Source organism: Oryzias melastigma, linkage group LG5, assembly GCF_002922805.2.
Source record: "Oryzias melastigma strain HK-1 linkage group LG5, ASM292280v2, whole genome shotgun sequence".
Classification (NCBI taxonomy): domain Eukaryota; kingdom Metazoa; phylum Chordata; class Actinopteri; order Beloniformes; family Adrianichthyidae; genus Oryzias; species Oryzias melastigma.
Genome location: NC_050516.1, coordinates 34,145,323 through 34,157,507, shown reverse-complemented (window position 1 = coordinate 34,157,507; position 12,185 = coordinate 34,145,323). Strand labels below are relative to the sequence as shown.

Here is a 12,185-nt window from a genome sequence, read left to right as displayed (position 1 = left end):
CCTCATCCGATACCATGTCCAGTACTGCGTTCGATACTGTGTCTAATACCACGTCCGGTAACACATTTGATACTGCGTCCAGCCCCACGTTTGATACTGCATCCAGTACAGAGTCCGAGACCACGTTCAATACTACGTCTAGTACTGTGTCCGATAATATGTTTGATACTGCGTCCAGTACCGTGTCTGATATCGCATTCACAGTCCAGGTCCGGTAGAGCATTTGCTACCACGTCCTTTGGGAATTAATGGGAACAGCCAGGACACCAAAAAACTCCAATTAAGGACACCCAAAACCTCATAAAATGACGCAGAAGGGCCCGAACCATACATCTATATTTGATGAATTGAAAGGGGGAGAATGTGAAGACAGTTCAGTACCTGGTATTTAGGAGTCACAATGGTTGAATTTTTTTGTTAAGGATGTCCTGGATCCATCTTAGGTCAGTGAATCAGATCCAATTGGGAGCTTCAAAATGAACCAATATCAACTTTGAATCGTATTGTCAACCACAAGTTTTGATATGAATCAAATTGTTCTTGAAATGAATCGTTACACCCTTACTAACAGCCCATCATCTGTACAGTAAGATTGTTGTGGCATAACGCGTTTGTGTCTGATTCTCTCTGGTAGATATTTTTTCCCGTTCGGTCGTCCAGAGGGCGCCCTAAAGGCCACTCTGTCTTTGCTGGAGAGGGTACGCGAATCAGACAAAAACAGGATGATGATGAAGCCTAAAGGACAACCCTGAACCTTCTTGTTTTCTTGATGTAGGTCCTGATGAAGGACATTGTGACCCCAGTCCCACCAGAAGAGGTCAAAGGAGTTATCCGCAAATGTTTGGAGCAGGCCGCCCAGCTGAACTACCAGCGAATCAAAGACTATGCTAAAGTTGAAGGTAAATGGACGAACACAATGACAGCTGAGCTTAGAAACACTCATCCAGTGTGGGCGACCTCAGGAGTCAAGTTGCAAGCCTTTTTTCTTACTTCACTTTGAGACTGATAATTACTGTTACACATGATGCCTTTATTTGCTGAATGGTGTATCTGTGTCCACGCCGTAGATAAGTAGTGAGAGGTTGTCGGTCGCTTTGTGTCACTCGGTCCAATAACTCTCTCCTTTGTTTCAGGCCTGCTTTAGCTCTGTGCTGTTCTGTAGGCCAACTTGGCTTTTGTGTAGAGGTGTGTGAGTAAAAATGCATTCAAATCCAAAGTACAAAAACTCGTTGATGTGCTGATCTCTCATTGTGCCTTGACTATTCAAAGCTGTGTCGTAGCCGGCCTCTGGTATTGGATGATTGGACTGTTATCTCAGTTTAACTGAATGTCCTCTAAGCCTCCCAGCTCTGAGTCCACGCGCACTCTGTCTCCCCCACTATCTCATCGTAGCCCTCACATCTTCAACCTTATTCTTCACACTGTTCTCTACTCCGCCCCCGCACCCCCACCCCACCGCCACCCTTGCCTGGACGGAGCCTCGGCTCTCCTGTCACCTTTGTCCCGTGCTCTTGCTTCAGACCTGCTATCTTCTGCTTCTCTTTGCACTTCTGTCTGCTCCGCTCCTCTCTCCTCCTCCACAGATTTCACTTCCTTTGACCTCTTTAACACTTAACGCTGCCTTTTTCTGAACACTGGACCTTAAAGAGGCGGTTTGGCAGTTCATGAACCCTTTTAAACTTCTTATCCTTCAAAACAAAAGCAAACGACCATCGATTTTGCAAATAGATCAGTTCAGAGAAAAGCCTCTTCATAGCGGCTTTGCACCGATATGAAACACACTACTAACGTAAAGTGTTGCATAACGGCGCAAAGCTGCTTTTGTCTGCGATAGAATCAGCTGCTTTACATTGATTACATAAACACTTCACTACTGTAAAGGAGGGGTGTAACGGATCACAAAACTCAGGGTTTGGGTCGTGTCACTGTTTTAGGGTCACGATTTGGATCATTTTTTCGGATCAGTGAAAAGAACAGGAAAAAACAAGAAGATAAAAGCCTAAAATTACATCTTTGAAAAGCTTTAAAACATATACTTGAGAAAAATCATATAAAGTATGATTTAAGAATGCTGAATATAAAATTTTTCCTTGCCCCCCCAATGTCCCAATAAAATCTCAAATGAAAAAGTTAAAATTAAATTTTCATTATTTTGGGGGGTTTCAAATTTAACTGTGGGAACATTATTTCAAATAATTATTATTATCTGTAGTACAGTTCCTGGCGATTTTTGACCCTTTTGGCTTGCCATACTGCCTTCCCCTGACAGTACAATCCTGTTGCAGGAGCTGCTTCCCACTGGGAGATCAAACCCAGACACGGAGACGTGCACCGATGCTTTTATTCAGCTCTGCAAAATAAATAAATCACTCGGTATCCGCGTCCTCCATGACGAGTTCGAGAAACATTTTTGGCGGAAGCTCCTCCCACAAGCGGCGGCAGCTTCAGGTTGACAGACTTTCGGATAACCGTCAAGAACCACAGTACATGAATTTGACGCATTCTTTGTGGACAGACAATTGATCGAGGGGGGATGATCTGCGGTACACGTATGGGCCGAACCGTGGCGAGTGATCCGTACGGATTATCCGTGATCCGTTACACCCCTACTGTAAAGTGTTGCAAGACTTCCTCAGAATCTGCTGACATGATGCCAACAGTTGAGGAGTTTATGCAAGTCTTCAACTGGCTTTCTCAATAGTTGGTTGGCGCCGTCTTCAGCCACCTTGAAGACAAAACTCCCAGATTGAAGTTTGATTGATTCGATATTTTCTTCATGTTTTTAACTAGCCACTTTTAACCTTTTGAGGTGAGATTTCTCCTAAAATCCATATGGGGTTCACAAACTGTTAAACAAACTAGTGCATCCAGCACCAACCACCTGCATGTGCTTTGATCCATAACAGCCAGGCTTTTCTTCAATGGCATATTTCACATTAACCACACCTCTGTGACACAAAATTATGACATTTTGTGTTCATTTTTGTTCGGCTTTTTTGTATTTTCTCTGAAAAATAAAATGTTTATGCCTTGAAAGAAACACCTGAAGGTGCTAAAGATACTTCCCTATCTTTACACGCTCTGTACTTTCACTTCCCTCTGCCTTTGTGGGTTCAAATCCAGACAAAGATTTCATTTTAACACTGAACTTCCTGCCTAGCAGATTTTATTGGATTCCCCCCGGAAAGCTCTCCTCCCATTGGCTCCTGTCCTCCTGCTTTCCCTCTTTTGATTCCCGCCTCTTGCATGCCACGGCCCTTCTTTCCCCTTTTTTTATTATAGGGAATAAGAGGGAAATGTATGAGCACCCTGTCTTCTGCTTGGCCTCTCAAGTGATGGATTTAACCATCCGTGAGTACCCTCATCATCCTCTCCACACTTTCCCTCCTTCCTCTTCTTGTTTTAAGTGCTCTTTCACCCCCATCTCTTTCCTGGCCTCCTCTCCTCCTTCACAGATCCTCCCGCCATGCTTGTTTTTATCTGTGCCTTTATGTGTTGGAGTGAGTGGGGAGAGAACTAAATCAGTCTGGGGTCCCTCTTTGCAGCGCCATCTGTTTGTGATGGACATGAATGAGAAGTCTGGTCTGTAAGCTTCTTAGTTTTGGTTGGGTGCCATTTCCTTGATTTGAATGCATTTTTATATTGTTTACATTGATATCTCCTCCAGTCATTGATCATGTGTCAGTGCCATGCTGTGCCGGACAGGTAGGCCTTTTTTTGCTTTCCCACGTCCACCGGCTGTGATGAAGGAGCATCTGTCGACATTACCAGACAGGAGGCGGTTTAGGATTGTGTATTTACTCGACTCAAACCAGCGTCGTTCTTCGTGTGTGTCCTATCTGTTTCCAGCGGTCTGAGCTCTACTCGTTTGTTACAAATCACCCCTTTTTTTATTATTTTCTTATGTTACAGCGCTTTCTTTGTCATTTAATGTGTGTTTGTGACGTTTGTCTGTCGCCCAGAAACCAGCGGACTCCCAGCAGATTTGATAAAAGGGTCACATGACAGCCTTGACCCCTCCCTTCAGCGATGACCACAGACACATCTCTAAACGTCTCCTCTTTATCTCCTCTCTCTTGTTTTTTTGCACTCAAGTTGAGAAAGGTCAAAAGGATCAGAAGGATCCAGGTGAAGCCATGCTAAGATTATAGCTTAGCCACAGTCACACAGAGACACATAAAGCACAAACACCTGCTCGCTGGAAGAGAGGCAGAACACATGCATGCATTTACCAGCATCCTTCATGCAGCACATCACACACTAATGCTTTGGCATGCCTTCAAGAAACAACTTTATCATCTTAAAAAAGTCAAACTAAAAGGAAATGTATGTTAAGTACTTTAGGTTGCAAAACAACACATCCAAGTGTACAGTCCCAAAATATTTAATCAAAAATACACGTATTTACATTAAAATATGCAAGATAAAAAAAGCTAAGAGCAACATTTTAGGAATTTCCACTCCTTAATAGGCATCATAATACATCCTATAGTTTAAATAATGCTCTTTTTTGTATTTATTTTTTTTACTCGCCTTTTAATATGTCACATTATAGTCAGTCTGTTCATTAAAGTGATGAAACTACACACACTTTCCAGTAATAAAACCTGCAAAAATATCATTAAAGCTTATCAAAGGTAATGAGCTGACACAATTTGTATTCCAGATGTACTTTTAGAACTTATTATTATTAGTTATTACAATCAAATAAAGACAAAAAAGCACAACAAAGTCATGTGATCCTTTAATTGGTGAAATTGAAAATTTTGCAAACGTAAAAATACATTTTTCAATCATTTTATGCAGATGATTATTACTGAAGGAAAAATTGACCCTAAAATCAATTAGGGCTGCCACTAATAGACGACTAATCCACTATTAAAATAACCTAATTTAAAGTCGTCACTCTATATATTAAGGAGTCAGAGTTTAGTAAAGTTGGACAAAGTTGTGAGTGTTCAGCACCAAAAAATGCACTTTTTAAAAAATCTTTGAGTCAGTGAGACAAAACTTTAACTTTAGTGAAAAATTGGTTCCTTGTTTCAGATGCTAACCTCATTTGATTTAATCTTATTTTAATACCAAAAACTAATGAAGGACAGAGGCTGCACTATTCATTAGAAGTTTAATAAACTATCTTCTTAATTGTCTTTATTTATAGTTAGTTTAAAGCTAATGATGGTTAAGATGTGTGCTTTACATGCAGTTTGCGCATGACCCGATTAGTCGACTAATTGGAAAAAATAATCGCTGACAATTAAAATAATTGTTTGTGGCAGCACTAGAATTGATCATGTTTTCCTTTCTTCAATCAATTGTAGGATAAATATATTTATATTCACTTTGACTTGATAGGACTACAGTGAAATGCTACATTTGACTGACAAAAGTAAAGTTAAAATATAAAAATATACTTTTACCTTAAGTGCCTGATCTTTAAACTATCTTTAAACTATTGGCACTAACCCTTACAAAGACAGTCAGATGTATAATTTCAGTCGTTATTGTTGTATGTATTAATGTGCTTTTGACTTTAAATGTTTGTTGCTTCTCAGTTTCATGTTTAAACTCAAAAACATTTCACTTTCCATAATATTACTGTTCCTACAATCCCATTTCATTACATTTATTTCATCAGGTTAAGACGCTGATGTGTTTCATCAAACTCCAGCAAACCGAAAAATATGAGTTAACATCTGAAAAAATGCCTTTTTAGGTCACAGAACTAGGTATCATCATGCACAGCTCCACATTTTTAAACATTCCTTCTTAAATGATAAGTGTTTGATTTTATATAATTCACTTTAGCTGTTAGTATTCATTAACTCATGAGATTTTTAAGGTTACAGTACTCATGTACTTGAATGTGTCAAGGATGCAAAATATAAAACACTTTCTGAAGCTGCTATCTATATCAGTTGCTCCCTTTCAGGTCAGCTGTTAATACTATGCATCTTTAATAAATATACTAGGGCTGGGTATCAATTACAATTTCCACAATTGATTAAATTCGATTCACTAGAGCCTTAATTGATTCTGTTCTGATTTGTTCTGATTCTTATGACTCTTCAATTAAATTAAATTTTTATTTTACACATTTATATAAATGTTCATCAACATTGTAAACATTGTTCTGCTTCTCCTGGAGGGCGTTTGAATCTGGCCACTAGGCGGCGTTTGCGCTAAAGGAGTACACCTTATTCCAGATGAAGAAGAAAAAATGAGCAAAAAACATTTTTATTAGACTAAATATGGTTACTTTAAAACAATATTTCCTTAAAAGAGTTTGGAAATTCATGCCTGCGAGTGAATAAAGATGTTAATTCAGTCAGTAATGTATGTTTTGGTCCACCGAGCGTTAGCGTTAGCCGTCCTATGGGAAATTCCATTAGCATCAAGCTAGAAAAAATTAGCTTTATGTGCTAAATTAATCTATAATTTTATGAATTGATTATTGATCTGTTAAGCTTAAATCGGTTTTATCAACCCAGCCCTAAAATATATATTTTTCAACTTTTGAAATTTTCTAAAAAGTTTACAGACTTTGAAGCATTTTGATGAAGTAAATTAAACTGACAAAATGAAACTTTAAAAATAATAAATGCTTGTTTATATAGGAATAAAGATGATGCAAACCTCTACAATTTTCCCAGAAAAGCCCCAGAAGCCACGACTGTTTTTTTACGCATTGTATGTCTCACCAAAATGTGAGACAGAGGCAAAAAATAGATGTTGATGCAACATTTGTGTCACAGAAACAGGTTTTAAAGCCACATTTATTGGAAATAAAATACCAATTCTTTCTTTTTTGCCGTTTTTTAACTGCATTACAGGAAGACATCTTTTTAGATTTACATTAACTTCATCCACAATATGCATGTTTGTGATGCCACATTCCACCGCCATTTTATCGCCACTTTTCTTGCCTGATTCTCCTTCAGCATAAATCCAAAAAGCCTTGCAATACTCCGCTCCTGTGTGTCATGCAGCCTAAAATGCATTTACACAAAAATAGATCCCATTTTGCCTGTTATGAGTGGCATAAATGGATACACATTACAGCGTGAGTGCTGTTTATTTTTACATTTTAAAGTGGTCCACTATAGAGAGGAAAAATCGATTGATTAGTCATAAAAAAAAGGAAAATGCTTCTATGTGCTCGACTAACCACTCATCCCTCACCCTCATCCCTTTGTCTCAGAGAACGCAGGCAACTTAGTCACACCTGCCAAAAAGCTGGAGGAAACAATCCGCCTGGCAGAGTTAGTCATAGAGGTCCTACAGCAGAACCAGGAGCACCATGCTGAGGTGAGTGGGAACCATCTCCTCCTCTACCACTTCAAGCACTTTCCCTCTATATGCTCACTCACCCCACTTAGTTTTATCATCAGTGCACTATAAATAAACCTCTTTTCATCTACGGGTTTCTCAAAAAAAAAAAAGGCATTCAGTCAAGGAATGATGGAGGCAAAGCCACAGAATCTGCGTAGGCTGTTAATTCCACAGGAAAATAAATAAGGTCTCGAATTTATTTATTTCGATAACATCACTGGATAAATGCGGTAGGAAGGTAAACAAAAAGGGTTTTTTTTTTCTATTCTGCATTTTCAAGAACCCATTTCAACAAGTTTATATCACCCTAAATACAAGATTCTTCTCAAATTGTGCAGCTTAAGCCAATAAAACTTATCAGAAGTTTGAAACAAAAAAGTCATATTTTTTTATTAATTTATTACCTGATGTTGGTAAAGTTTCTGCTATTTTCTTCCTTTTAAATAGATTCAAATCCCATTAAAGACGATTCAAATCCCAGACTTTTCTGTTTTCCTTTTTATTTTTTACCTGATTTAGCTCCAAAAACTGAATTCAAAATAAATGGAATCTAAGTTTCTCTTATATGCTTAAAAACTACTCATCAAAAAGGCAGGAAAAAACATATTTACTTTGTGGAGCAGCTTTATTTGCTGCAAAATAACTAAAAAACTAAAAAAGTTTTCGGTTAACTGTGTTAGTAAAGAACTCCCCTCAAAAGCATTCTAACCCCGGGCTCCGACGGGAAGCATTGTGGCTCCGATGCTGCCGCCAGAACCTCTACTGCATCCAACAGACCCTTCTCACGTGACGTCACACAAAATGGCGTCAAACAGAACTTCCGGTTAATGGATTTAGACCAGGAAAACAAAGAACTGAAAGCTGTTTAGAACAATTTTACATAAATAACGACAGCTAACCATATCAATCTCAACAGAAACGTGTACAATATTTATTTTATGAATGTCCTGCTGAACTGTATTTTAATTTCTTGTCTTAGATTGTTCCCAAATCTAAATACAAATGTGAATAGTTTGTAATAAGAGGTATCTGTTGTTTTCGGGGTAATTGTAAAAATAGGAATGCTTTCACTATTTCAAATAATTTTAATCCTTGTTAAGCTTTATTATCCTGCAGGGATCAGATATAGTTTTGAGCAACAGTAAAGAGGAGTTACGTCAGAAAATAACGCAACAGTTATTAGTTTTCAGACACGTTGAAATTGTCTTACTTTAGTTCTGTTTTTAGTGATTTTGTGAACACGGAAATGCAGAAAAATAATTCTACAACTCTACGTCTCGCTAGCATTAGCGTTAGGATAAATTAGAAGAAGAAAATCCTAAATACCTTCATGATCAAACAAGCAGCATTCAATTAAGCATTTATAACCTTCGTCTAACTTTAACCAGGTTATCAGAGAGAAATAATCCACGACTCGTTTAATATCATCCATACGATTCCGATTTCACTAAGCTAAATTAAATAAAAGCTACTTAAGTAATCCTAACTTTAAAAATTAGCTATTTTATTTTGTTTTTTTGTTCTTTTTCCTCTTTTATCCTCAGTAGTCTTACATTGCTGGGTTTTGTTATTTTAGTTTGGGGTTGGATCTTGGTAGTCTTAGTTACCTTTCATTATTTATGTAAAATTGCCTTAAACAGCGTTCAGCAGTCAGCTTTACCGTTCTAAACCATAGATATAATATATATAAACCGGAAGTCACTCGGCACACTCGCCGTTTTGTGTGGCGTCACGTAAAAAGGGTCCATCACGTCTGACATCTGCGATCTGGCCTCTCCGGCGCTCCAAATCTGTGTTGGGTTCAAATGTTGGGTGCTGAGTCGCAGCACTTTTTGTGAAGTTGGGGTTATTGATGACCTAAATTGTAATAAATGGTGGATTATTGAGTGAAGTTTGGCGTTTCGGGATGTCGGCAGCTGTAGGTAGACCGCTCCGGCGTCGCATCAGAGCGTGACGCTTAGCGTGGGAGCCCGGGGTAATTTACTCTTCTTATATCCTCAGAAAAAAAAATCCAGCTATCTCATAAGTTAAGATTTAATAATAATAGCAAAACTGTTAATAAGCTTTTGCTGTTATTTTACTGTAAAGGAGACATTAAAGGGTAACCAAACACTAAATAAACTGTTTTTTGTTGTTGTTGAACTCTATAAATGTGGCTTTAAAAGTGCTGTCATTGCCACATTTTTGATAAATTACAATAAAGTTGTTTAATTCTTGAAAATATAGTTAAAACTGTCTGTATGTTGCCCCCTACAGGTTGAATTGAGGTATTACAGTTGAATTTTGTGATGTAAGTTTCAGGACTCTGACGTCATGATCTGCAGCTCCAGTAATGATAACACTCTTGCCCCCAAGCTCCACCCCTCTGATTGGACTTTCACATTTCAGCTGTGGGCGGAGTCAATCTCTAACTTCCCTGTTTGGTAACCCTTTAAGTGTTCATATTTATTATTTCAAAGAAGCTGGAATTACTTTTGCTGCCAGGAAGGTAAAGAGTTAAATCACGGAGCGGACAGCATGATGACTGTGTAGTTGTGTAGATCTGCAGGTGATCCAGTGTGGCCGTAGAGAATGCAGATAAAGCAGATTTATTGTATCTCTCTGAATATGCTTGACAGGCGGCAGTCACAAGTTCTGGAGATCAATCGGTACAGTATTTATACTTTTTTTCCCTCCTCCTCAGTCCCCATCACAACCCCTTGTATGGCATGTGCGCCACTTTGGCAAGAGGCACGACTTTTTTTTTTTTTTTTTCAGAGAATGAACTAATAAAGCTCTGTAGTAGCAGCGGGTGGGTTTGTAGGTGCAGTCGAGACAGACGACGTTTCAAATGTTCAAATTAGCTTGCACAACATAATTGTGGTCATAACGCATGTTCATTGGGTCATTAAAAAAAATAAAAATCTTTTCCAAGCATGCTGAAGTAGAAAATTTCCCAAAGTATGCTCCATGTGAACCTTTGAAGTTTGATCCGCCATGAACATTTGCCCCTCCCACCCCTTCCATCCAATAATGAATTCACAGTCCGCACTTGCTCCAGCTTCTCCTCTTTCATCCCCTCTCTGCTGTCTGTTCCAAGCAGTTTTGAACAAATGCCTCAAAAACACGTTATTGTTCTGTACATCTTCCTGTGTTCTCACTGTCATATGATTGGTGACTGTCCAAGCAGGGAAAAGAGGTATGTAGTCAAGTTTGATGAGAGACTCCCTTAAAGCTCTGTGCATGTTAAGTAGATGATGCCCCTCCCCCCTTCAGCTTCTAAACACCTGGAGCCCGTCCTTTTGCACAGTTGCATTGACACAACTTTGTAGTGTGTGTGATTAAACCCAGTCTGATGTCGAGCTCACCCCCCTGGATGTGACTTTAAGAAGCACCAAAGGCTTCTCTGCCCGCAAGTGTTTTCCCTTCTCGCTCCACTTGAAACACTTTTGCTGCCCTTCCCTTAAGCTGTCATGAGAGCATCTCCTCTTGAGTGTGATGGAGATTGTTTGTTGCTTGCTTCTGATATCAAAGCTATTTTTTTAAATTCTGATCGGGTAAGTTTGCAGGTAAGTGATAGGGGTGAACTCCTCAGAAAAAAAAATCTGTTAAAGCATGCAGCGAACTGTCTAAAAACAAAGCTTTAGTCACTGAAACTGGAAGACGTTAGTCGGAATGATAAGATAACAAGCCAAGACTGTCAGCAAAGCAGCTACTGTACTCCTGACTGCACCTGAAAAGGGTTTTTGAAACAAAAAAAATTAAAAAAAATCACCAAACAGATCAATCTTTACTCCAGAGATGCTGCGTTCTGCAGTCTGTGGTGGATCTAGTCAAGAACATGCATGAGTCACATTCACATCCACAAGATTTGAGGTGTGCTGTAGATGTGAATGACGATGGACCCTTTTTTTCCTCAGCTTGGAGCATTGGAAGCATGCAGAAAAACCTGTGTTTGCATGAAAAGCTGCACTTTTTTCTGTAGATGCACTCAATCAAAAAAAAAGCACCAACGTATAACTCCTCTGTTCAAATCTTTAGAAGAATTGAAGATGCATGTACGCTTGCGTGTGCACATACGGCCATAGATCAGCTAATTATGATTCAGATTCTTTTTGATTGAAATGACGACAATCTTTTTTCTACTTTTTCCTGTCAAATATTTTCATATAAAGCTACACAGGCAAAACTGATCAACACAACAACATACTGACATTCTGTGCAGCTAAATGTCACAAGAATGTGTTCAACTAAATTTCAGTTTTCCTCAATCATGGACGTTTCACCTTCACGAATGTTCTTGCAATCATGAGGGATGGGTTGATAAAATCATTTAATCGATTTGAATCGATTTAAGCTTAATATATCAATAATTGATTCATAAAAACATAGGTCGATTTAGCACATGAAGCTAATCTTTGTTAGCTGGATGCTAACGTTTAATGGAATTTCTCATAGGAAGGCTAATGCTAATAATCGGTTGACCTAAACACAAATTGCTGAATAAATTAACATCTTTATAAACTCACAGCTATAATTTTTCCAAACTCTTTTAAAGAAATATTTTTTTAAGTAACCATTTGTGGTCTTTTTTCTCATACTTTCTTCTTCTTCTGGAATAAGATCGCCACCTAGTGGCCAAAATGAAACGTCCTCTAGGAGAAGCAGAACAATGTTTACAATGTTAATGATCTGAACATTTTTGTTCTCCTTTTGAGAAACCATGCAGCAGTGTTATAAAACCGTTGTTATGTATATTCAAGCGCTGGAAGCTCTGTGCTAATGCTAGCGGACCAGCGATTATTGGTGACGTCATCGAACAAAAGTGACGTACGAAATATAAAACACTATTTTTTCATAACCCTCCTTCGCTT

The 12,185-nt window shown here is 38.5% G+C and overlaps 1 protein-coding gene across 11 annotated transcripts in view; it reads left to right on the top strand.

The window, feature by feature from the left end:
• The window catches only part of cadpsb (Ca2+-dependent activator protein for secretion b), a 119,397-nt gene that overhangs the window by 88,123 nt on the left and 19,089 nt on the right, over window positions 1-12,185 (top strand). For 3 of the 11 annotated variants that reach the window (XM_036212074.1, XM_036212071.1, XM_024270713.2), the window contains 6 exons: window positions 635-698; window positions 776-899; window positions 4,096-4,128; window positions 7,202-7,308; window positions 9,951-9,980; window positions 10,502-10,510. In XM_036212074.1, coding sequence (XP_036067967.1) covers window positions 635-698; window positions 776-899; window positions 4,096-4,128; window positions 7,202-7,308; window positions 9,951-9,980; window positions 10,502-10,510 — 367 coding nt within the window. The remainder of the gene's footprint in view (window positions 1-634; window positions 699-775; window positions 900-4,095; window positions 4,129-7,201; window positions 7,309-9,950; window positions 9,981-10,501; window positions 10,511-12,185) is intronic. The other 8 variants (XM_024270724.2, XM_024270723.2, XM_024270719.2 and 5 more) reach the window with 4 other exon arrangements.